This window comes from Apodemus sylvaticus, chromosome 7 (genome assembly GCF_947179515.1).
Source record: "Apodemus sylvaticus chromosome 7, mApoSyl1.1, whole genome shotgun sequence".
In the NCBI taxonomy this organism is placed as follows: Eukaryota; Metazoa; Chordata; class Mammalia; order Rodentia; family Muridae; genus Apodemus; species Apodemus sylvaticus.
The window spans coordinates 111,512,361-111,537,049 of NC_067478.1; the positions used below are offsets into that span (position 1 = coordinate 111,512,361).

Sequence of the window (24,689 nt, forward strand, 5' to 3'; positions counted from 1 at the left end):
TCTGGGGTTAAAAGCATGCACCTTGTGCCTCTACCTCCTAAGTGCTGGGGTTCTGGTCTATGCAGTATGGAACGCAGGACTTCATGTATGCCAGGCAGACCACTCTTCAGACCACACTGACTGGTGAACACATAGGACAAAAGACAAACTGTTAGCTGACCATGGTGGCACATACCTTAACCTTAGCACCCAGGAGGGTGAGGTGGAAGGACCCAAACAGCAAATCTAAGAGCAGCTTCATTTGAGTTCCAGGCCAGCTAGACTACATAGTAAGACCTCAACAGTCCCCAGCCTACCCCCAAAAGAAGTCAGATGGTATATTCCACACCTGTCATCCCAGCATTTGGGAAGTGAAGGGTGGTGTTCCAGGTCATTCTCAGGCACATAATGAGTTTGAAGCCAGCCCGAGCTGCCTGAATCCATCTCACAAGCTCTAGAAACCAGCTTGGAGTACAAATGACAGGAAGGGATCAGGGCTGGTCTGTGTCTGCTAATATCCACTTGCTTATTTCTGCATATAGTGCCTTCCTGGTGGAAAACAAAGGTAAGCCAATAAGAACCCTGTCCTTTCAGGCAGCTACGGGAAAGTCAACCCCCAGACAAAATCTCCCAACTCCACATAAGGAAAACACAGCAGCAGCTGCAGTTAGTTACACACAAACACCAAAATCACTAGCTTAACACTTCTGCTAAGATATCACATCAGTAAGATCTCCTGGCCTTGACTGACAGATCCTTGACACATCCCAGATATTACTGCCACTTTCATTCGGAGCTTTTAAACATTCACTGTGTAGTGTGACTGACTGAACCCAGGATTAAGCTTGCAAAGCAAATGCTCCACCTCTGAGCCACATTACCAGTCCATTTTATTTTCTGTATTTTAGGGTCTGAAGAGATGGTTCAGCATTTATTGCTCTTACAAAGAACACTAGTAAGCAGCGCCCTCCATGCCTTCTGCACCAGCTCCTGCCTCCAGCCAGGTTACTGTGTTGTTTGAATTCCAGTACTGACTTTTGATGAACTGCAACATGGAAGTGTAAGCCAAATAAATCCTTTTTTCCCCAACTTACTTTTAGTTTCAATTCAAAAAACAAAAACAAGCAAAACAAAACAAACCCTAATTAAGTAAGGGCACTTGCCACCACTTAGCCCAGTGATCTGAGGTTGAACCTTATAACTCACTTGATTGAAGGAGAACCAGTTCCTAAAAATTGACCTCTGACCTCCTGCCTACTTTACACACACACAACTTAAAACAAAGCAGTCTTGAGTGCTGGGTGTGGTGGAGCACTCAGGAGGCAGAGGCAGGTGGAACTCTGAGTTTAAGGCCAGCCTGGTCTGAGTTCCAAGTCAGCCCTGCTACACAATGACACCCAGGTTTTTAAAAAACAAAAACAAAAAAACCCAAAAGAAGAAAAACAAAACAAACCACAATTTTTGTCTATTCTCTATGCTAGCACCCCTTTCTGTAAAAGCAGTGTATTACAAATTGTCTCACTTGCAGTCATTTCTTGCTCTGACGGAGCAAGGATCTTGTTGCTCACAGTGGAAAGACAAGAGTGGTGTCCTCCTCTCCCATGTGCACACACAAAATAAATTTGCAAAAACTAAATACACCCAGAAAAGACTGACAATCAACGAACAAGCTAATAAAGCAACACTCTGTCTAGAACTACAAATGGACAGTAAATATTTTAAAAGTGTTCAACATGAGATCCGGGAAGAAGGTTCGGCGGTTAAGAGTACTTGCTGCTCTTGCAAAGGACCCAAGTTCAGTTCCCAGTACCCATATCTACCAGAAAAAATAACAAACAAAGTACTGCCTAATTGCAAAGCCCTTTCCTCCTGCGGTGGAGACACCATGGCCAAGGCTTTTGTTTGGGCTCTTACTTAGTGTCAGAGGCTGAGTCTGTGACCATCACGGAGGGGCACACGGCAGCAGGCAGGGCCCTGGAGCAGAAGCTGAGAACTTACATTTGATAAACAAGGAGGCAGCACAGAGGCTGGTATGGGCTTTGCTGCTTAAGCTCACCCCCACTGAAACACCTCCTCTAACAAAGACTCACATCTTAATCCTTCCTGAAACCAGTTCTGCCAGGCTTTCAAATATATGAGCCTATAAGGGCTAGTCTCATTTAAACCACCACACCTATCATATGTAAACTCTGAGTTGTCCCCAGCACCACAAAAAAAAGAATTACTAGAAATAAAACCAGAATATTAACTTTAACAAATAATATCCATGCTAGGCAATAGTGGCTCACACTTTTAATCCCAAAACTCTGAAGGCAGAGGCAGGCAGATGGAGGCCAGCCTGGGCTACACAGAGAAATCCTGTCTTGAAAAATAAACAAACAAACAAACAAACAAACAAATGGTGTTCACTACAGTGAGCAGATTTACATATTTCATTCAAGCCTATTGCCAGGTACAGTGACATCCCAGTGGTGCGTGTTTCACAAGTGAGTGCCACGGCTCAGGGGCTGCATATGAGCGAGAGAACACGGAAGAGCTAGGGCCCCTGGCAGCAAGAAGGACCAACAGGTAAAAGCACTTGCTGCCAATATGATGACCTGCAATTCAATCCCCAGGACCCACCTGGTAGGAGAAAAATCCTCTCCTGAGAGTTGTCCTCTGACTTCCATATACCACACAAAATTAAACAAACAAAAACTTTTAACTTCAAAAAGAGAACTAATTTCTTTCACACCCACCCACAAACAAACCACACCAGGGGCCCAGAGTTCACCAATGACTTCATCACTTTCAAAGCAGTGCCATCTGGGCCTAGAGGAGCAATGGCCTGTAAAGTTCACAGCCAAACAGCAGCAACAAATAGTTACTGCTTTGGCTCTTGTACCAATCACCCAAGTTCATCCCTCCCAAAGACCTTCCTCTCCTGTCCTACTACAGCCTACTTCCAACTGCAGTCGGAGACAGACAAACAGACAGCAGCAGCTCTGATGGCGCCACTCCATTCCCAGCTATAGGGGAGACACATCTCCCCTAATTTTGAATGAAGGTTCCTCGTCCATGCAGCCTTCTGCTCCCTTGGGCAACCACTCTGTCCCTTCACAAGACAGATAGGTTGTGAGGCTTAAATGGCAGGCCAAAGGGTTAGGGAGATAAATATATAGATATTGAGAAATAAATATGGCTATCTGTCTGTCTGTCGTGTACAAGGCCATGAGTTCCAGGCCCAACACTCAAAATAAACAAAAACAACAACAAAAGTCCACATTCATAAAAAAATAACACAATCCGAACAATGCTTGCAGGGTCCCGGCTTGGTGGTAGAACACCTCCCTAGCATGTACAGAATCGACTTTGATCAACACCACAAACAATTCAACACACTTAGAGGCTCAGGGGCAGGAGAAATGACTCAATGGGTAAACACTTGCACTGAAAACTGACTACCTGAGTTCAATCCCAGGAAACCACATGACTTGGGGGAGAAATGACCCCGGGAAGTCTCCTCTGACCTCCACACACAAATAAATAAGTAATTGCAAGGCTTTAACTAGCTTGGCACTGGTGGCTCACAACTTAAATCCCAGCACTTGGGAAGCAGAGGCAGGCAGATCTCAAAGTTCAGCTAGAAGCCAGCCTGGTCTACAAAGCAAGTTCCAGGACAGCCAGGACTGCACAGAGACCCAAACTCAAAAAACAAATAAAACCAATTTAATTAAAAAACAAAAAACAAAACAAGCCAGGCAGTGGTGGCGCACGCCTTTAATCCCAGCAATTGGGAGGCAGAGGCAAGCGGATTTCTGAGTTTGCGGCCAGCCTGGTCTACAGAGTGAGTTCCAGGACAGCCAGGGCTATACAGAGAAACCCTGTCTCAAAAACCCAAAAAAACAAAAAGCAAACAAAACACAAGTGGGCCTAAGGACATGGCTATACAAGAGTTTAATCCCAGCACTCAGAGGGCCGAGGCAGGAGGCAGGCAACCTCTGTGAGTCTGAGGCCAGCCCGATTAACATAGTTTGAGGACAGCCAAAGCTACACAGTGAGACCAAATGGGGGTTGGGGGAGTCAAAACAAACCCAATACTTCCTAATGAATTAATACACACGCAGGCCAAGGAGAAACGTCCCCATATTTACAGCCCATTCCCCTACCAGATACGTAACACAAAGTAGGGACTCAACTATCTGCTGGAGCAGTCAATAAGGGGCAGGATTAGCCTGGCACTTGGGAGGTGGAGGCAGGAAGATGAAGAGGAGGAATTCAAGGCCAGCCTGGTCTACATGAGGAGGTGGAGGTCAGCCTTGGTTATAAGGTCCTGTCTTCAAAATCAGAATGATTATGATGCAGGAACTATTTGCCTAGTTCTTCCCAATCCTACCGGTGAAGGAATTCCCTTGAAGGAAGGAGGAAACCAAGAGGTTTGGAGAGATCAGATTTTGCCTAAGGCCACACAGCTAGCTGACAGCCGCGCTGGGCATCAAACTCAAAGCCTGTCTGTCAATTCAAACAAAAAAACTTGTTTCCCGTTCCTGAGGAGTCACTGGAGGTAAAAGGGATCAAGTGGATGCCTTCGGACCCGCACAAAACACTTGCCTCCGATGTTTTAAAATAAAAGGCCCTGTGTGAAAAACTGGGAAGGGCCAAGAGACTCAAAAAAATAAAAAATAAAAAAAAACAATGACCGAGCGTTCCCAGGCACCCTTCACTTTTTAGGCAAACATTCGGAAGACATGGAAGAAATTCTTTACTTTTCCTTCAAAATCTACAATAAAGAAATGTATGAAAAAAATAAAAATAAAAAAGTGAGGTCTGGGGACCCACGGGGGCTCATGACTGTGTCAAAACTACACTGGACATCAATAGCTGAGTAAAATGTTGCTCCCGACGCCTGACCACAGGGCATTAGGATCGCACCCGCTACAAACGAGGTCAGAAAAGCCCACGACACCTAGCCACTGTTCAAAGTTGGGGCCCACAGAAATTAAAGTGGGGGATCTGCATCTCTGGAACGCCAAAGGGAAGCTTTGTCCCAAGATCCCACGAGAACGCGCGCGCGGCCTTCACGCGGCCCAGAGCCACCCGCCTCGCCGGCCACAGAGCCTGGAAGTCGCCGCCGTCTCGCTGCACTGCGGCCTGAGCCGCGCGCGCGAGGCTTCTTGACCCTCAGGCGCCGCCGTACCCCGACCCCGCTTTGGTCGCCCAGCTGCCCCCTCCCCCTCCGGGCGCCTAGGCTTCATTCAAACCGTCTAGCCCAAGCCCCGGGAGCCTCGTTCCGCCCGGGAGTCTCCATTCCTTACCTGGAGGTACCGGCGCCGTAACCTTCCTGGCGCCGCCCCCAACCCTCCACGAGGGGTCGGGGACAAGAGTGGGCGTCTCGCTTCTCCTCAGGAAACAAAGAAGCCGTCGCCGCCGCTGCCAAGCTAATGGGAAAGCCTCACGCGCGTGCCCGCTTGGCTTCGGCAGGCCGCCCCCCCAGCACACACGCAGCCCGCGCGCCCGCTACGCGCGCCCCCGCCACCCTTTCTACTCAGTCCACTTCCCCTGCTTCCGCTGCCCGTCCGGCCTCGTGCGCGCGCCAGCACACCCTTCCGCTCTCTGTGCGCATGCTCAGCCATTCGCTGTGCGCACGCGCACCGGTTCTTTGAGGTAGCGAGAAGGTGGGCGGATCCAGAGGCCGCACAAGATCCTGGTGCACCGCCCCTGGGGCTCTGGGCGGCTCTGCGCAAGCGCACACCTATATTCAAGGCACGAAATTGGGCCTCAAGCCGAGGAGCATGCGCAAAGGGTCGGCACTGCGGCGTCGCTTGAAGGTTGGGGGGAGGGGGTCTGGGTGGTCCAAGTGGGATATAGTAATGATGAAAGTCCTTAGTCTCGGAAATGAGCACCTAGATGGAAAGTGAAGCCGAGAGATGGCTAGATTGTCCAAGGACGGGGCCGAGCCCACGCGGTGCCAAGGGCAGGACTGGGAAATGCTTTGATACTGATTCTGGCGCGGCCTTGCCTGCTCTGCAAGGCTCTGCCCTGGCCACATTTCCTGCAGAACCTGCTGAAGCCCAGTAATTAGCTTTACAAATATTTATTGAGCTGCTATCAGCAGCTAGCCGCCCTCTAGTTCACAATCTGTGGGGAGCCGATGAATAAGTAAAATGCACAAGGTGTGAGGTAGAAACAGCCGTGGTCACAATTTTCCTTATGATTTCGAGGAAAGCCATTAGCCTTGTAGCCTAGAACTCTGTCCAAGTGTGGGGTTTCCATGTCTCTGGTTGGGTTTTAAAAATATTTGGTGGTGGCCAGACAGGGTTCAGGAGACAGAGGCAGGTGGATCTCAGTGTTTGTTGCCAATGTGTTACTGTTTTGGGGGCGTGTTCTTGGTTTTGTTTTGTTCTTTGTTTTGGTTTGGTTTTGGTTTTTCGAGACAGGGTTTCTCTGTGTAGCCCTGGCTGTCCTGGAACTCACTCTGTAGACCAGGCTGGCCTCGAACTCAGAATTCCACCTGGCTCTGCCTCCCGAGTGCAGGATTAAAGGCATGCGCCACCACTGCCCAGCTCTTGGTTTGGTTTTTTTAAGACTAGTTTTCTTTGGGCTGGAAAGATGGCTCAGTGGCTAAGAGCACTGGCTGCTCTTCCAGAGGTCCTGAGTTCAATTCCCAACAACCACATGGTGGCTCACAATCATCTGTAATGAGATCTGCCGCCCTCTTCTGGTGTGTCTGAACTCTCGGGTTTTCTCTGTGTAGCCCTGGCTGTCCTGGCACTTGCTCTGCAGACTAGAGATCGTCCTTCCTCCTCCCGAGTGCTGCATGCATGTACCAGCTTGGCCTTTCTTCTACAGGGCAGCCATGGATACAAAGTGAGACCTTCTCTAAGCAAACAGAAAGGGCTGTTTTCTGTCACAAAGAAGAACAAAGAATGTTTCAGACCACTAAATCACTGGCTTACTGCCCTCCTTTGGGGGGGGGGTTGTTTTTGTTTATTTGTTTTGTTTTTTGGACTTGGATTTTTCGAGGCAGGGTTTCTCTGTATAGCCCTGGCTGTCCTGGAACTCACTCTGTAGACCAGGCTGGCCTCGAACCCAGAAATCTGCCTGCCTCTGCCTCCCAGAGTGCTGGGATTAAAGGCATATGCCACCACTGCCCGGCTGTTATTGTTTTTCAAGAACAGAGTTTCTTTGTGTAGCTCTGGCTGATCTGGAACTGGATCTTGAGACCAGGGTAACCTCGAACTGAGATCTACCTGCCTCTGCCCCATCCCCACCTCCCAAGTCTGGGACAAAAGGCATGCACCACCACATCCAGCTCAGTTTTGGTTTTAAAGTTTAGTTTCAGACAGAGTTTGGTGTCATTTGTCCTTAATCTCAGCAAGCTGATCTTCGTTTGTGGCCAACTTTATCCACATAGTGAGTTCCAGGCCAGCCAAGGTTACATAATGAGAGTTTTTCAAAAACATCAATTTTGGGGCTGGTAAGATGGCTCAGCAGTTAAGAGCACTTGTTCTTGCAGAGGACCTGCATTCCGTTCCCAGCACCCCTGGGGGGCTACCTATGCAGCCAGAACTGCTCAACTCAGGAGACCCCAAACTTTCTCCTGAGTACTTGGATTACAGACATGTTCAAATTACATACTAGAATATTTTTGTTGTCTCCAGAGTGCTGTGATTAAAGGCATGTGCTACCACTACCAGCCACACTAGATTTGTAACTTTTTATTTTATATATATATATAATCAAGACAGGGTTTCTCTGTGTAGCTCATCATTAGGCTGACCTCAAATTTTGAAATTTGCATGCTGTTGCCTCCTGAGTGCTGGACCTAAAGGTATGCACTATCACCCCAGGCTAGATTTCTTTGTATCATCTATGGGCTGGGAGGCTGGGAGTATGATTCTTGCTTGTAGTGTGTGACTAGCATGCATGAAACCCTGTGTTCCATCACCGACACTGAGTAAACTAAGTCATCCTCAGCAGCAGAGTGAATTAGAGGCCACCTGGGCTATATGAGACTGCTTCAGAGGGTGAGAAAAGAGAAAAGTGGGTGGGAGGGGGGTGATAAACAGAGACCTGTCTGCCTGGCTATCTGGGCAGCTCTGCCACACACTTACCTGCATCAACAAATTGGGTCTTTCCCACTCCAGATAGGTACGTACCAGGAAAATAATGAACAAGAGTCCAAATGTATACAGAGGACTTCAAGTATGCTGGGTCCAACTTCCATCAGGTCTGTGTTCTCTGTCCGTAAAATGGAATTTACTAGGAACCCTCGGGGCCAAGCCAACCGACAGCTTTCTAAACCTTATAAACCTTGTTGAGGAAGTAGACAAGTGGGGTCTGGACCTCCTCATTGTCCTGGTTAGTTTTGTCAACTTGAAACAAACAAGTCACCATGGAAAAGGGACTCTGTTGGCTGCCTCCATTAGACTCAACTGAGATCATGCGTGCGAATGATTGCCTTGGCGAATGACTGATGTGGACACAAACCCACGGTGGGCAGCGCAGTCCCTACGTGATGGGCTCAGTTGCGTCAGGCAGCTCGCCGGCATGAGCCAGTGAGCACAGCCGTGAGCATCCTCCATGGTTTCTGCATCTGGGCTCCTGCACTGACTTCTCTCAATGATGGACATAGACGCTGGAATAAAGTCTTTCCTCCCCAAGTTGCCTTTGGTCTATTACAGCTACCAAAATGTAATAAAAAGTTTCCTTTTTCACTCAACTTTTTTTATTTTTTTTTTAATTCTATTTATCTACTTATTGAGAAAGGTTTCTCTGTGTAGCCCAGCTGTCCTGGAACTCACTTTGTAGACCAGGCTGGCCTCCAACTCAGAAATCCACCTGCCTCTGCCTCCCAAGTGCTGGGATTAAAGGCGTGTGCCACCATTGTTTTTAAGATTTATTTATTTTAAATATGTGAACAGACTGTAGCTGTCTTCAGATACCCCAGAAGAGGGCATCAGATCCCATTTCAGATGGTTGTGAGCCACCACGTGGTTGCTGGGATTTGAACTCAGGACCTATAGAAGAGTAGTTGGTGCTCCTAACTGCTGAGCCATCTCTCCAGCCCTCACCTTGAAATTTTTTAAAAATACTTTTTAGTGTGTGTGTGTATGAGAGGGCCGTGATGCTCATGTTGAGCTCAGAAAAATTTGTGGAAGCCAGTTTTCTCTTACCCTGTGAGTCCCAGGTTGTCAGGGTTGGCAGCAAGTGTCTTAATCTGCTGAGCCATATTTACTTAATTTTCAAGATAGTGTCTCAAGAAGCCCAGGTTGGGCTGGAGATGACCTTGAACTCCTGATCCTCTTTCCTCGAATTCTTTAGTGCTACGATGACAGGTTTGAGCCACCATGCCTCACTTAGGTCACCTACTGACTATATCATTATGTCATTATGTCCCACACTATGGGCTGGCCATAAGTAGAATTATCTGTCAACCAGCACCGGGGTTTTGTTCCTGGTTGACTAAAATCGCTATCTTTAGGCTGAACGCAAACTCAACCCTGCCTCAGCCTCCTGTGTGCAGGAATTGCACTATCAAGCCCCACCGCTTGCTACCAGAGGGAAACTTTTATGAATTCCCATGCTCATGGGGAGCAGACCCTGGAGTGTGACCCAGGTGTGATGGGACCAGCCAGCGGGACCATCCACCCTTACTTAGTGTTCTCTCTTTGGGGTCTTCTGCCTCTCCTTGTACATTCCCGTCCTTGCTTCCCACAGCCTCATTCTGCTTTGGGGAGGAAATGCATGTTCAGCGTGCATGTAGATCGGGGGACAGTTCAGGGGAGTCCATGTTTTCCTTTACTGTATTTCACTGTCTGGGAATCCGAATTAGGTCATTAGGCTTGGGGGCAAGTGTCTTTATCCACTGGGTCTTTTGCCCGCACTCATGTTTTGTTTGTTGGTTTGAGATGGAGTCATGTATCGCCTAGAACAGCATCAAACAATTAGCCAAACTGACCTTGACCTTCTGACCCTCTTAAGAGCTGAGATTATACACACCACCATTCCTAGCTTATTCAGTTCTGAGAATCAACCCCTCAGCTTCCTGCATGCTAGGTCACTGAACCACAGCCTCTGGCCCCAAGGTGAAGTACCCAGTGTGAAGCCTAGTGCCTGGGGCCTATGAGACTCAGTTAAATATGTTATGTAACCCTGAGCTAACACAACCTGAAACCATGACTCACCAAGCCACTCTCCAGGGCTGGAAAGCTGGAGAGCTGGCTCAGTGGTTAAGAGCACTGGCTGCTCTTCCAAAGGTCCTGAGTTCAATTCCCAGCAACTACATGGTGGCTCACAACCATCTACAATAGGATCTGATACCTTTGTTTCGGTGTGCAGATTAACATGCAGACAAAACATCCACCCACATACAAAAAGAATTTCATAAATCTTGAACCAGGCAGTAATAATAGTGTATGCCTTTATTCCCAGAGGCAGGGCGGATCTCTGAGTTAGAGGCCAGCCTGATCTACAGAGTAAGTTTCAGGACAGCCAAGTCTACACAGAGAAACCCTGTCTCAGAAAAACAACCAACCAACAAAAAAGTCATATGCAAGAGGAGGATCACAAGCTCGAAGGCGACCTGGCAGACACAGCTGAGCTCCAGGGCAGCCACACCTGGATTGGTAGATCTGTCCTGTCAGAAGGGTGATGAGAGCCAGGCCTCGCGCATCTGTGACTATCTCCTGTCTGCTTCCTGTCTCCTTCCTCCCTGCCTCTTGCTTCCTCCCCCTTCATTCTTTTCACTCACTTTTTCTTTTTCTTTTACTTTTTTATCTGATTTTTTGGAGGAAGGTATTGTGTTATTATTGTTGGTTTTGTTTGGTTTGTTTAGGCTTTCGAGAAAACGCCTCAGTGAAAACACCTGCCTAGTGTGCTTGAGGCCCTGGGTTCAAATCGAAGTGTGAACAAAACAGAAATGTCCTCCATAGTCTCCTGGATTGAACACTTTGTCCCCAACTGGTGCAAGTTTTAGGCCATTGTGAAAACTTTATGAGGTGGAACCCAGATGAAAGGAAACCGTTGGTGCTGGCTGGTCTCACGTCAACTTGACACATAAACTAGACTTACCTGAAAGGAAGGACTCTTGAGGCATACCTCCATAAGACCTAGCTGTAGAACATTTTCTTAATTAGTTATTGATGGAGAAAGGCCCATTCCATTGTGGGTGGGGCCATCCCTGGACTGGTGGTCCTGGGTTCTGTAAAGAAGCAGGCTAATGAAGCCATGGGAGCAAGCCAGTAAGCAGCACCCCACCACAGCCTCGACTTCAGCTCCTACATTCAAGTTCCTGTCCTGGCTTCCTCCCATGATGAATTATAAGCCAAACAAACCCTTTCCTTCCCAACTTGCTTTTGCTCATGGTGCTTCCTCAGAGTAATAAAAACCCTAAGCACGTTGGTGGCACATGCATTAAATTCCAGCACTCAGGAGGCAGAGGCAGGTGGTTCTGGTCCACAGAATGAGTTCCAGGATATCCAGGACTACACAGAGAATCTTGTTTTGGGAAACAGAAAGGAAGAAAGAAAAAAGGGAAGGAAGGAAAGAAACCCTAAAACACTGTCCAATTTTCAGATTGTCCCATTTGATGTGCACAAACAAGGAACTGACATATGAAAAGTGACAGCCACAGAGACAGGAGCTGTACAAATGGCTCAGTGTGTAAGAACACTTGTACACGCCGGGAGGTGGTGGCGCACGCCTGTAATCCCAGCACCTGGGAGGCAGAGGCAGGCGGATTTCTGAGTTCGAGGCCAGCCTGGTCTACAGAGTAAGTTCCAGGTCAGCCAGGGCTACACAGAGGAACCCTGTCTCGGAAAAACAAAGCAAAACAAAACAAAACAAAACAAAAAGACTTGTACAAGTATAGAGACCCAAGACCCAAGCACCACACAAAGCCCTGGATGTTGCCCGCCACACAGAACATGTGGCTTCACTATTGTTGGGGCAGATTATACGATCTCAGGGGCTCACGGGCTAACAGCCTAGATCCAGGCTCAGAGAGACCCTGTTTCAAAAAACAAAGTGGAGCAACAGAGCAGAAAAATTGCTGTCCTCCACTGACCTCTCCCAGTGTACACACACACACACACACACACACACACGGCTTCTGGCTCTTTCTCTATTTCCTTACTTCACCTGCCACAACAGAGCGCTCGGCCTTACAGAGCAAGTTCTGTTTGCTGCCCCCTGCCCCCTGCCCCCTGCCCCCGCCCCCAGTGGAGCATGCTGATCTTTCCATCCGCGGGCTTCTAGCACCTTGCTGGCCTTCTCTACTCCTGTTGGATGATTTATTGGCTGTTATTAATGTTGTTGCTGTTATTTTGATACTGTGTTTATGCAGACCTGACTAGCTTAAAACTATTTAGACCACACTGGTCCCAAACTCAGTGATCCACCTGCCTCTGCTTCCTGAGTGCTGAGATCAAAGGTATGCATCACCACACACCCAACTTTTTCTAGGTGAAATATAAAGACAGACCTGGTCTTCCCAGGACAGAAGACCAATGACAGACCACAGTGTAGTCTGGCTGAAGTTCCAGTTAGGAAAATCAAGTTGATTGGACTTCTATAGTATAGGTGAGGAGTTAGGTAAAGGAATGTTGAGGGACTCCACAAATCCCCATCATGGATGACAACCACGTCAGCTGCCCTCCCAGCCTGCATCTCCCAGCACCTATGCATCTGAGCCCATATGCAGCTGGGACAGAATCACAGAATCGCACACTGCTAGCTGGGAGGTGCAGGGAACAGGAAAGTGAATGAAATCTCATGGAAGGAACTTGACTCCTCATCACCCCCTGTGGTAGGGGCAACGGAAGTGGGTTGTAAGTAGTCACAGCTGCTGTGGCGTCCTCCATTTCTTCTCTGCTGCTTCTGCTCCTCCTCCTCCTCCCCCTCTCCCTCCTCCTGCCCTTGGTCGCCACTGATAGCTTACTAGAGTACCTAGCTGCAGCACGTTGCCCACTCTGGGTTGGTATCCCCAGCAGATCAGGAAGTTCTGGTCTTCTGTTTTCTTGTCTGGGCTGTGATGGCCATACACTGACCCTATCCAGTGTGAACTGTTATTCCTATATAAATAAAGTTTTCATGTGTTCACCCTTCCCTGCCTGTTCACACCATTCTTTTTTTTTTTTTTTTAAGATTTACTTAGAGTCAGGTGTGGTGACACACGCCTGTAATCCTAGCACTTGGGAGGCAGAGGCCTGTGGATTTCTGAGTTCGAGGCCAGCCTGGTCTACAGAGTGAGTTCCAGGACAGCCAGGGCTACACAGAGAAACCCTGTCTCGAAAAACAAAACAAAACAAAACAACAACAACAAAAAGATTTACTTATAGCCGGGCAGTGGTGGCACATGCCTTTAATCCCAGTACTTGGAAGGCAGAGGCAGGCAGATTTCTGAGTTCAAGGCCAGCCTGGTCTATAGAGTGAGTTCCAAGTCAGCCAGGGCCACACAGAGAAACCCTGTCTCAAAAAAACCAAAAAAAGTATTATTATATGTAAGAATGCTATAGTTGTCTGTCTTCAGACACATCAGAAAAAGGGGGTCAGATCTCATACAGATAGTTGTGAGCGTCATGTGGTTGCTGGGATTTGAACTCAAGACCTTTGGAAGAACAGTCAGTGCTCTTAACCACTGAGCCATCTTTCTAGTCCCTATAGCTGGATCTTATGGAGGCATTTTCTCAAAGTTTCTTGCTTTCAGATGATAGCTTCTTGAAGCAGGTATGGCAAGCACACATTTGGACAAAGGAAAATCAGCTATCTTCTTAAATATGGAGTCAGGGACCATTGTAGATGCCATTAGCAAGTTTAGGGACAGGAAGGATCAGGGGAGCAAGCCAGTCCCTGGTCCAGCAGGAGAATCCTCATCTGAGTCAGGCTCAGACATCAGATCTGAAATGTATAGTGGTAGTTGGTTAATCCGCTCTAAGCTCCCCGTGGGTGTGCACGCTTCTCACTACTACCCCTCTGTGGTAGGTTCCCAAATGAAACACACACACACACACACACACACACATACACACACGCACATATGCCCATGCCATCTCTAGTTTGTGGCTCTCAGTTTCTGTGCCAGTGCTAGGCTTGCCTGCTTGTTGTCCACTATGACGGCCATAGACTACCCTCTGGAACTATGAGCTCAGATTCAGGGCTTTCTTTTATAAGTTGCGTTGGTCATGGTGTAACTAAGACACTGGATAAGCCTGACGACCTGAGTTCAGATCCCCAGAACTGCAGTAACCCTGGAAACAGTCGTACAGTGGGGATTGTATAGTACACTGAAGGGGACATAGGACACAAAAGGCTGGAAAAGTCCCAAAAGTCTGTGTGCCAGCTAGCTTGACTGACACACAGAGGTAAACATCGAGAGACTGTCTCAGGTTGAAGGTATTTGCTGCCAAGCCTGATGACCTGAGTTCAAGCCCCAGAACCCATATGCGGAAGCAGAAAATACACTTCCAAAAAGTGCCCTCTGAACTCCACCCCAGTACCCTGGCATGTGCACACACACATAAACACATTAATTCATAAATGCATAAAAAATTTAAGCTGGGAAGTGGTGGCTCATGCTTTTAATCCCAGCACTTATGAGGCAGAAACGGGCAAATCTCTGAGTTTGAGGCTAACCTGGTTTAAACAGTGGGTTCCAGGACAGCCAGGGCTACACAGGAAAACCCTGTTTCAAAAAAAGTTAAGACACTGTCTCAAATAAGTTAGTGAGGACCTATACCAAGGGTACCTTCTGACCTATATATACCTGAACCCACACAGATGAACACAGACAACACAGAGACATACACATACCCAGAAACACACACACCCAGAGACACACGCTGAGACAGAAACACGTATGTGTTCATCCTTGAGTACAAGGCATATTTTAGGAGCCAGTCTCAGCAATGTAAACCTCTGTCTGAAAAAAAAAAACTTTTGAAAACTTAATTTTACTTTGTTTCCTTTTGTCTTTTTTTTTCCAAGACAGGGTTTCTCTGTTTAACCGTGGCTGTCCAGGAACCCACTAAACCAGGTTAGCCTCAGACTCAAGAGATCCGCCTGTTTCTGCCTCCTGAGTGCTGGGCTCAAAGATGTGCCGCTAAGTCGGACTTGAATTTTATAATTATTTTTTTGCCACGGGTCTTGGAAGGGGCAGCCATTAGTCCAGATCATTGCGTGGAACTCTCTGTGCGTGCTCTGTAGCGCCATGTGGCCCAAGCTGACAGAAACTGGAACAAACTGGAACGCCCTCCAACTGCGGGCAACCCAGATCATTGCAATGGAGGCCTTGGGCCACTTTGGTTAGTGGGGTTTTCTGGTTTTCTTTCCCTTATTTCTTTGACACAGAGTCTCACTGTGTAGCTTTAAAATCACAGGAACCCACCTGCCTCTGCTTGTCAGACTCTCTCAAGCTTTGTTTTTTTTCAAGATAGGCTCTCAGCATCTCAGAATGGCCTGTTATTCACTATATGGTCTTGAACTGATCCTCCTGCCTCCACCTCCTGTGTGCTAAGATTATAGGTGTGAGCCAATACCATGTCTAGTTTGAAGTACTAGACGTGAATATGCTTTTTGTTTGTTTTTTTGTTTTACGCGACAGGGTTTCTCTGTGTAGCCCTGGCTGTCCTGGAACTCACTCTGTAGACCAGGCAGGCCTGGAACTCAGAAATCCGCTCGCCTCTGCCTCCCAAGTGCTGGGATTAAAGGCGTGTGCCACCACCGCTCCGGCTCTTTTTTTTTTTTTTTTTTTTTTAAGTTTATCAAAGCTAGTCTACCTTAATCCCCTTACCTGCTCTGCTGAGCCTCCCTCTGGGCAAAACATAGAACCCTAGCTGGGCACGGGAGGGGTGGGAGGCTCTGGCGCCCTCTGGTGGTCATTCATCAGAGCAAGCACATGCAAGGCCACCGCCCCTAAGTCAACCTCTTCTGTTGCAGAGTGACCAAATGCTGGTGCATGGAAAGCAAGCCATGGGACATGCAGGCAGTGGATATTTCTTGTTAAAGAGAAACAGAAGGATGGAGATATGGAGCAGTGGGTAAAACGCTTGCTGCACAGCCTAAGGGCTGGATTTGACCTCTGGGACCAAATGAGAAGCTGAAGTCCCATCACTGGGGAGGCATAGGCTTCCTCAGCCTGTTTCTTACAGAAGTCAGGACCACCAGCTCAGGAATGGGACCATACACAATGGGCTGGGCCTTCTCTCACTGATCACTGATTTAGAACATCCCTGCAGGCTGGCCTCCCCGCAGTGTGATTCTACAGAGGCTGCCTCCTCTCAGATGATGCTAGCCTGTGCCAAGCTGACATAATGCCATCCAGCACACCATACACCTGGCCGATCTCGGAAAGGACCCAGATTTCGTCCCCAGCACCCATGTTGGGGTTAGAGAGATACTAAGTGTGCTTATAAAGGACCCAGTGTAGTGGCTATTCCTGGTTGTCAACTTGACTATATCTGGAATGAACTACAGTCTAGAATTGGAAGGCTCACCTATGATCCTAATTTGGAGGCTCAGAGATAAAAGTTTCTGACCTGGATCTTGGTATGGAGATCTTGAAGCATAGCAGCTAAGACAAGGAGATCTCCGAGTTCAAGATCATTTGGGATTAAAGGCAAGGATGCACACACCTTTAATCTGGGCCACACCCTCTGCTGGAGACCTACAGCCTTTAATCTGGGCTACACCCTCTGCTGGAGATATATAAGGACATTGGAAGAAGGAAGATTCTCTCTCACTCTTCCTTGCCTGCTTATCTTGTGGGACTGAGAAACTGCTAGATCCTTGGACTTCCATCCACAGCTGCTGCTGACCATTGTTGGGGAGTTGGACTATAGACTGTAAGTCATCAACAAATTTCCTAACTATATAAAGACTATCCATACGTTCTGTGACTCTAGAGAACCCAAACTAATACACCCAGATTCAGTTCTCAACTCCATATGGTGGCTCACTCCAGCTTCAAGGGATCGGAAACAGCCTCTTCAGTGCTCCAATGGCACTACACACTTGTTTCACAAACAAACATCCATAAACTAAATAATTACCCCCTGCCCCGTGTGTTGTGTGCATGTGTGTAGACTCAGATACATCATGATCTGTATGTGAGGTCAGAGGATAATGTGTGGAGTTAGTTCTCTCCGTCCACCTTTCTGCTGTTTTTGTGTTTTTCCAGTCAGGGTTTCTTTGTGTAGTCTTGGCTGTCCTGGAACTAGCTCTGTAGACCAGGATAGCATCAAATTCAGAGACCCACCTTCCGCTCAGTCTCCCAAGTTGCTAGGATCAAAAAGCATATGCCACCACTGCTTGGTTCCTTCCACTTCATTCTTTAACCTTCAGCCTCTCCTTCCGCTTTTGTGGGTGCTCTAGGGTCATGCTTGGTGGTCGGCATCTATTTTTGCATTGGGTCTCCCTGTGGAGCTCTGGCTGTCCTGGAACTCAGAGATTTTTATTGTTTCTGGTACGAAAATGGAAGCTAGGGCCTTGTGTATGCTAGGCAAGTGCTCCCAGTGACATCATCAGGACCACTGTGTGGCTAGCTCACACTAGCTCAGGCTAGCTTTAAACTCGTACTGATTCTCCTGCCTCAGCTTCTTCTTGGCTAGGATTAACAGGTGCAAGCCACCATGCCTAGCTTTACACTTTAGAAAGTTAACAGCTGAGAAGAGTCTGTGCAAGCTTTTCTTAATCTCCTTTCTTGTTTTGTCTTGAGATAGGGTCTCATTTAGCTCAGGCTGGCCTGTGAACTGGATCACTACATAGTTGAGGGTGGCCTTGAGTATTAAGGAGTCTCCCTTTAGTCAGAGAAATGTGCCACATGACCAGTCTTCAGGCTGGAGCCTGGGGCTCCCTACATGCTAGGTGAGCACAACTGAGTATCAGCTCTGCCTATCACACCATTCCACCTTGACTGGCTTCCTGTTGCAGAACCTGCAACAAGAGAGCTAGCTGTGCCTGTGAGGGCATCAAACCTAGAAGGGGGTAGAAGTCCAGGATGTAGTCTACAGATGGTAGATGGAACAGATAGCTCAAGCCATGATGTATGCCTCTTTTGCAAATCAGGCAAGACACAAGTCCTAGGAATGGGTGTGACCCCTCCCTATGGCACCGCCTGCCACTACGTGCCATTCCTGAAGGTCAGTAAGTGGATGAGGCATCTTATCTGCTGTGCTGCACAGAACAGAAGCCATGTGGGGCTTCACTAGGCTCATTCCCACGAGGGTCAGCCAGGCCTGCACAGAGCAGGAATGTCTCTGAGTTTGAGGCCAGCCTGGTCCACACGTGTGTTCGAGGACAGACAGGGCTATATATTGAGACCTCATCTGGGAAGGGCTTACAGTTGGCTCAGCTGTTAAAGAGTATTTGCTGCTCTTGAAGAGGATTCAGGCTTTACGCGTGCGCATCATACATACATACATACATATACACACACACACACACACACCACACACAAACACTTAATTAGAATGACTGATAGGCTGTGGTCCAACTAGTCCAACAATGACTGTTTACCAATGCAATGTCTAAGTAGTTGTTCAGCCCAAGAAGCTGGATGTCTCAGCTGGTCTTCAGAGTATGCCCTGGAATCCCAAAGAAGTAGGCTCTAATGCCAATGATGAAATGGACTCACCAGCCAGGAGGGCAAGCAGGCATGGAACAAAAGTTTTCTTCTTCACTCATGACCTTTATCAAAGGCTACCACCTGTAGGTGTGACTCAGATCAAAGATGGTTCTTCCTGCTGGGTGGTGGTGACGCACACCTTCAATCCCAGCACTTGGGAGGCAGAGGCAGACAGATTTCTGGGTTTCAGGCCAGCCTGGTCTACAGAGTGAGTTTTAGGATAGCCAGGGGTACACAGAGAAACCCTGTTTCAAAAAAGAAAGGGCAGTTGGATTTTGGACCAGAGTCTTAGGTGAGTTATTCAGTAGTAGTAGAATTCACATTTTGTTTCCCCCTTCAATCACACATGTGGTGTATGTCGTATGCCGCAAGTACTGGAACATAAGCACAGTGAAGGCCAGAGAACAACTCTTTATATTCTGGGGACCAAACTGATTATCAGGCTCAAACGGTAAGCACATCTACCCACTGAACCATTCTGCTGTCTAGCTTTAAAAAAATTTTAAAAAATTATAGAGCTGGGGAAATGGCTCAGTAGACAAGACTTGATGCTCTTGCAGAGGGAGGGACAGAGAGTCACAGCAGCCATATGGCAGCTCACAAGCACCTGCGCCCTCTTCTGACCTCTCTGAGCACTGCACTTATGTGGTACGTAGGCATTAATGCAGGCAAAATAATCATATACTTAAGGCAAGGAGCTGTGTGTGATGTGTGAGAGTAAGCAGACTCTGCAGGGTGTGCCTGTCCAGGTTACAGGACCACTTCTGCCATCAGCCTCTTCCGTTGCTGTTTGAGACATGGTCTTACAATGTAGCTCAAGCTGTCCTGGGAACTCAAGAGATCCACCTGCCTCTGCCTCCCAAGTCTAAGATTAAAGGGCTGCATTACTACACCTGGCAGTTTATGTTTTGCTTGTACATACACCGGTCTTACACTTCCAGCTCACAGGAGGGTACAGTATCACCTGGAATTGGAATTAACAGATGGGTGAGAGCTCCCATGTGAATACTGGGAACCAAACCCAGGCCCTCTGCAACAGGAAATACTCTTAACCACCAAGCTGAATCTCCAGGTCCTTTCTAACAAGGTTTATTTATGGCAAGGGATGACATTTAATACCTTTTAGCAAGGAGGTAGCCAGGCGGTGGTGGCTACACAGAGAAACCCTGTCTCAAAGAAAAAAGAAGAAAAAAAAGCAAGGAGGTGCTAGACTATGACCGATAGAGTAATTGCCTTATGTCCCATACTATTTGGGGAAAGGGATTTGCCTCCCCCCCAGCCCCCCAAAATAAAGTATGGCTAGACAGGTTAGGATCAAAGACAATGGGCACACCTCTGCCAGGGTATGCTTGTTAGGCAGAGGTTAGAGGACAACTTCTGGACATCAGTCTGAAAACTAAGTCACAAGGCTGGGAGTCTAAGTGACTGTCATAGCCTCAAAGAGGCTCACAGAAGCATTTTCCTAATCCGTTTTTTCCTCCAGCAACTCCCTCCCTTCCTCTCCACACCCCTCCCACGCACCCCCTGTCAAAGACAAGGTCTCACTATGTAGACTAGCTAGCCTGGAACTCAGAACTGATATAAGCCCACTTTGCCTCCAGGAATACTGGGATCAAAGGCATGTGTCCGGTCTGCCCCCAACCCTCTCTTTTGGAGACAGGACTCTCACGAAGCTTGAATTCAGCTAGGTGGGTAGGTGGGCTGGCGGGCAAGCTCTTGGCATTCCTGTCTTCAGACCCCCAGTGCTGGGGCTGAATGCGCGGAGTCCTAGCCTGCTTCTCATGTGGGTCCTGGGTATCTGACGTCAGAGCCGCATCCTTGTATTTCACCTGCCAAGTAATCCCCCTTACCTGAATGTTGGTTTTTTTCCCCTTTCTTTAAGATGTATGACATTGTGGTTGTCCCCTCAAGGCTGAGGGGACACTGGAAGAAAGGACAAAGAAACAGAAGGGCTGGGACAAGTGGAGAGTGGTGTGAAACAATAACTTTCAAGTATGATCCCACTGTTGTACTTAAAAAACTATTTGCACGTGTGTACACAAACATGCTTACATGCATGTGTGTGGAGGTCAGAAAATAATCTATTGTTAATTTTCAGCTGGAATTAATTTTCTCCTTCCATCAAGTGGGTCTTGAAGGTCAGATTCAAGCCACTGGGTTTTATGCAACAGGGTCTGCCTCTGAAGCGAGTCTTCTCACAGCCCCTTGCTTTTGCACTCTTGAACTCACAACAGTGTTTGTGATCACCTGTACAGGATCTCCACAAGACTAGAAGGGCCCCTCCCCACTATGGGGATTTGTGTGTCAGTAATAGTTAAGGAAGGAAGGAAGGAAGGAAGGAAGGAAGGAAGGAAGGAAGGAAGGAAGGAAGGAAGGAAGGAAGGAAGGGAGGGAGGGAGGGAGGGAGGGAGAGAGGGAGGAGGGAGGGAGAGAGGGAGGGAAGAAAGGAGGGAGGACTGGGCAGTGGTGGCACACGCCTGTAATCCCAGCACTTGGGAGGCAGAAGCAGGCAGGTTTCTGAGTTCAAGGCCAGCCTGGTCTACAGAGTGAGTTTCAGGACAGCCAGGGCTACACAGAGAAACTCTGTCTTGAAAAAACCAAATCCAAAAAAAAAAAAAAAAAGGAAGGACCTGAGTTCAAACCCCAGCAACCACATGGTGGCTCACAACCATCTGTAATGAGATCTGACTCCCTCTTCTGGGGTGTCTGAAGACAACTACAGTGTACTTACATATAATAAATAAGTAACTCTTAAAAAAGACAAACAAACGAATAGAAGTGCTGGCTCTAGGGAGGTAAAGGCTAGTTCTAGGTTAGTTCAGGGCCAGTCTGCTCTTTATCATTCTAGGCCAGCCAGGATTACAATATTGACAGTCAGTCAGTCTCTCTCTGGTGCTAACTGGGAAGAGAGAAGCACATAAGTGTGAGTGGACTACAAGAAACAGTAATAGAGGGTGAATAAAAGTATTTTATACACACATAAGAAAATGCTTCAGTGAATCTTTTTATGTACCACCACTAATATACATTAATTAAGACATTTGTAATTGAGATGTGGATTATTTTTGAATCCGGTATTACATTTTAATTTATTTTGTGTACCTGTAGGTCACAACTTGCAGGAGACAACTTGGCAGAGTTAGTTCTTTTGTGTGAGTCCCAGAGCATGGACTCGGGTGGTCGGCTTGGCTGAACATGTCTTCCCCTGCTGAGGCACCTTGCCAGTCCAGAAGATGTGAATTAGCATCATCACCTGGCCAGAAGACTTGGATTCAGGAACTACCTTTCACAGGAGGTGGTGGCACACACCTTTAATGGTTCCACTCCGGAAGCTAAGACTCGGGGGTATCTCTTGAGTTCTAGGACAGCCAGGTCTCCAAAGAGAACTGTTTTGAGAAACTAACCAAACAAAACCAACTACCATACTTTCAATAAGTGGCAAACACAACCGCACCACTAGGACTGGGGTAGCTCAGTGTACTGCACTGCTTAGTCTGTGTGAAGACCCCATAAACAAATCCATGACAAAAATGACTGCTTCATCTCCCGCTTTTATTGACCAGCCATAACCCACCTGATATGGGAAGTTTTGCTTCCCTAATATTTTAGCTTGAAAGATAATTACCAGAATCTTGCCAGGTCCAACCTATGTGTCCACCCTGTTCCTTTCTACCCAACCGTTTCCAGGATCCCTGCAGTATAATGACATATGACTTCATGTACACTCTGGGATCAGAGCATGTTCCAGCCTTCCACCAGGCTTGTAGTTGCTGCCATACATATATACAGCAGAACTGGTTTGCCTCTGTATCTATCTTCTGCACTGACAGTAATATACAAAGTTACTAGTTAAGACAAACTAGGTCAAAGGTCCTTGGGGACTACATAAAGAGATTATCAAACAAAACAGAAAACCCCAAGAGGACTGGGGGTACAGTGCTTGCCTAGGATGTACAAGCGCCTGGATTTAATGTCTATCACAAGTAGGCAACAATAATACATCACAGGAGAGAAACATCTCATTCATTTGGGAAGTTCAGGCAAGAGGACCCATCCTTTGCTACACAGTGAGTCTGAGGCTGGTCTGGGCTGTGAGACCACTTCTCAGAAACAAACCAAACCAAATTAATCCAATTTGAGAAGCAGACAAATCTCTGAGTTTAAGGACAAATTGTTCTTCATAGCCAGTTCTGGGGAGAAGTATAACAAACAAACCAAAAAATACCAACAAAAAACCAAACCCCAACACAGACATTTCAGCTCCAACTGAAAAAGAAAAATCTGAGTTTAGGCAAGCTGGCACATCATTTTTGGGAGGTGATTTAGGAGAATTTTTAAAATACATGTGTGGGTGTTTTGTCTGTGTGCCACCACACGCATGCCTAGCACACAAGGAACCCAGGAGAGAACGCTGGAGTTCCTGAACTGGAGTTACAGATCAGGCTGTTGAGAACTGAGTGCAGGTTCTCCAAAGGAAGGAACAGCCAGTTCTCCTAAACGTTGAGCTATCCTTGCAGCTCCTGGAAAAACCCTTTGCCCATGAATTCTAGACTAGCCTAGGTAACACAGACACACACTACCAAAAGGGGAGTTGAGGGAATGGTATTAGGATCTTGGGAGTCACTGGCAATGAGGATGTCTTTGTAGCCCCATCTGTGAACAGGACTAATGCATGATGGGCAGAGTACACTGTGGAGCACTAGAGGTGATGCAGGAGTCAGGGCCAGACTGGGCATATGGGAGTCACATTCTCAAAAACCAACCAAATAAATAAAATTCCCAAAACCAATAGCCCATTTCTGTTCTGTTTTTACAGTGCTGGAAATGCAAGCCAGGAACCCAGGCATGTGAGGCAAATGCTCTGCCCTTGAAGTACACCCCCAGCTACGATAGGTTACACGGCAGTTTTCTTCCTAGTAGGCGTGGGGCTATAAGCACAATAATGTCAAGTGCTTCAGCTCTTCCCCATGTGGAAGAGCAGTCCTTCAGCTCTTGGGTATCTCCAAGACGAGCAGGACTCCCAATTTGCTTCACCTACCAGGACAGAGTGAGGGCTTCCCATAAAAATCACAATGAGGGTCATTTATCTCTATCCATCTCACCAACTGCACCATCCGCGGCAACAGTTTGCCTGCGCCTGCTAGTGACGCGGAGGCAGCCTTCGGTCTCATCTGGAAGCATCGGACTGAACCAGTGAATCAGCCTCGCTCAGAGCGAGCCGATCCTTCCTCTCCTTCTGCAGCACCTGCTCCTCCCACAGCGCCTGGTCCACCTGATCGTCGGTGAGTACGATCGGCTTGTACTTCTCCTCGAACAGCCTCTCATTGGCCTCAGAGCGCAGCTGGTGAGGCCCGACGACGCGGAGGTGCGCCGGCAGGTGGAGAAACTCGTCGTCGTTGATGTCGCAATCATGCATACGGCTCTCCAGGATCCACCAGCGGCCCACAAACCCCACGTCGAGGACGCGGCCGGGGAAGTCCACCCAGCGTGGCTGCAGGTAGCGGCAGCGGGCTTGGTAGAGGCTGGCCTGGGTGTCGAAGGGCGCCTCGTAAACCAGCGAGCAGAAGCCCAGGTTCACGTGACGCAGCCGCCCGCGGCCCCTCAGCCACAGCAGGCGCTGCAAGAACGCTTCCGAGTGGCGGTTGCGCGTGGCCGGCGCCAACAGCAAGAGCGACCCTGACGCGTCAAGCAAGGCCTCCTCGAAAGCCGCCTCGCTGGGCGCCAGCGCGCAGCACGCAGCGGCGCCGCCCAGCAGCCCCACGTACACGGCCGCGCGGCCCGGGCGAGCTCGCGCCGCAGCCGCCGCATCTCCGCACGCCTCGGCGTAATCCCGGAGCAGCGCGCGGGCCCAGGTGCCTGAGGGGAAAGGAGCGCTGCGGTGACAAGGATCCAGCCGCTCGGGCCACCCACCCTGCAGCCTTCCGCCACTACTCACCCAGTCGCGTCCACACCCCCGGCTTAACCGCCACCGTCGGAGCACCACTCGCCTCTCCTCCCGCTTCACTGCGCCCACCGGACCAGAATCTCTTAAGAGCTGCAGTCACCATTTTCCGGCGGTTCCTCAGCCGAGTGGAAACGCATAGTGTCGGAACGAAAAAGGCCGGTGAGT

At 48.3% G+C, this 24,689-nt stretch overlaps 2 protein-coding genes across 4 annotated transcripts in view; both read right to left on the reverse strand.

The window, feature by feature from the left end:
• Positions 1 to 5,522, reverse strand: part of Smarca4 (SWI/SNF related, matrix associated, actin dependent regulator of chromatin, subfamily a, member 4) — an 82,145-nt gene extending 76,623 nt beyond the window's left edge. Inside the window, exon 1 of one of the 3 annotated variants that reach the window (XM_052188889.1) lies at positions 5,274 to 5,522. The gene's annotated coding sequence lies outside the window, so the exon portion shown is untranslated. Of the gene's footprint in view, positions 1 to 2,601; positions 2,625 to 5,273 lie in introns of those variants that run through there. The other 2 variants (XM_052188887.1, XM_052188886.1) reach the window with 2 other exon arrangements.
• A 16,105-nt stretch (positions 5,523 to 21,627) lies between these two features.
• On the reverse strand, positions 21,628 to 24,627 carry Timm29 (translocase of inner mitochondrial membrane 29). Its single transcript, XM_052188898.1, has 2 exons — positions 24,516 to 24,627; positions 21,628 to 24,436 (listed from the first exon to the last, which is right to left on the reverse strand). Exons 1-2 carry the CDS (start codon positions 24,625 to 24,627, stop codon positions 23,748 to 23,750), a joined length of 801 nt encoding a protein of 266 aa, XP_052044858.1. The 3' UTR covers positions 21,628 to 23,747.
• Positions 24,628 to 24,689: the final 62 nt, after the last annotated feature.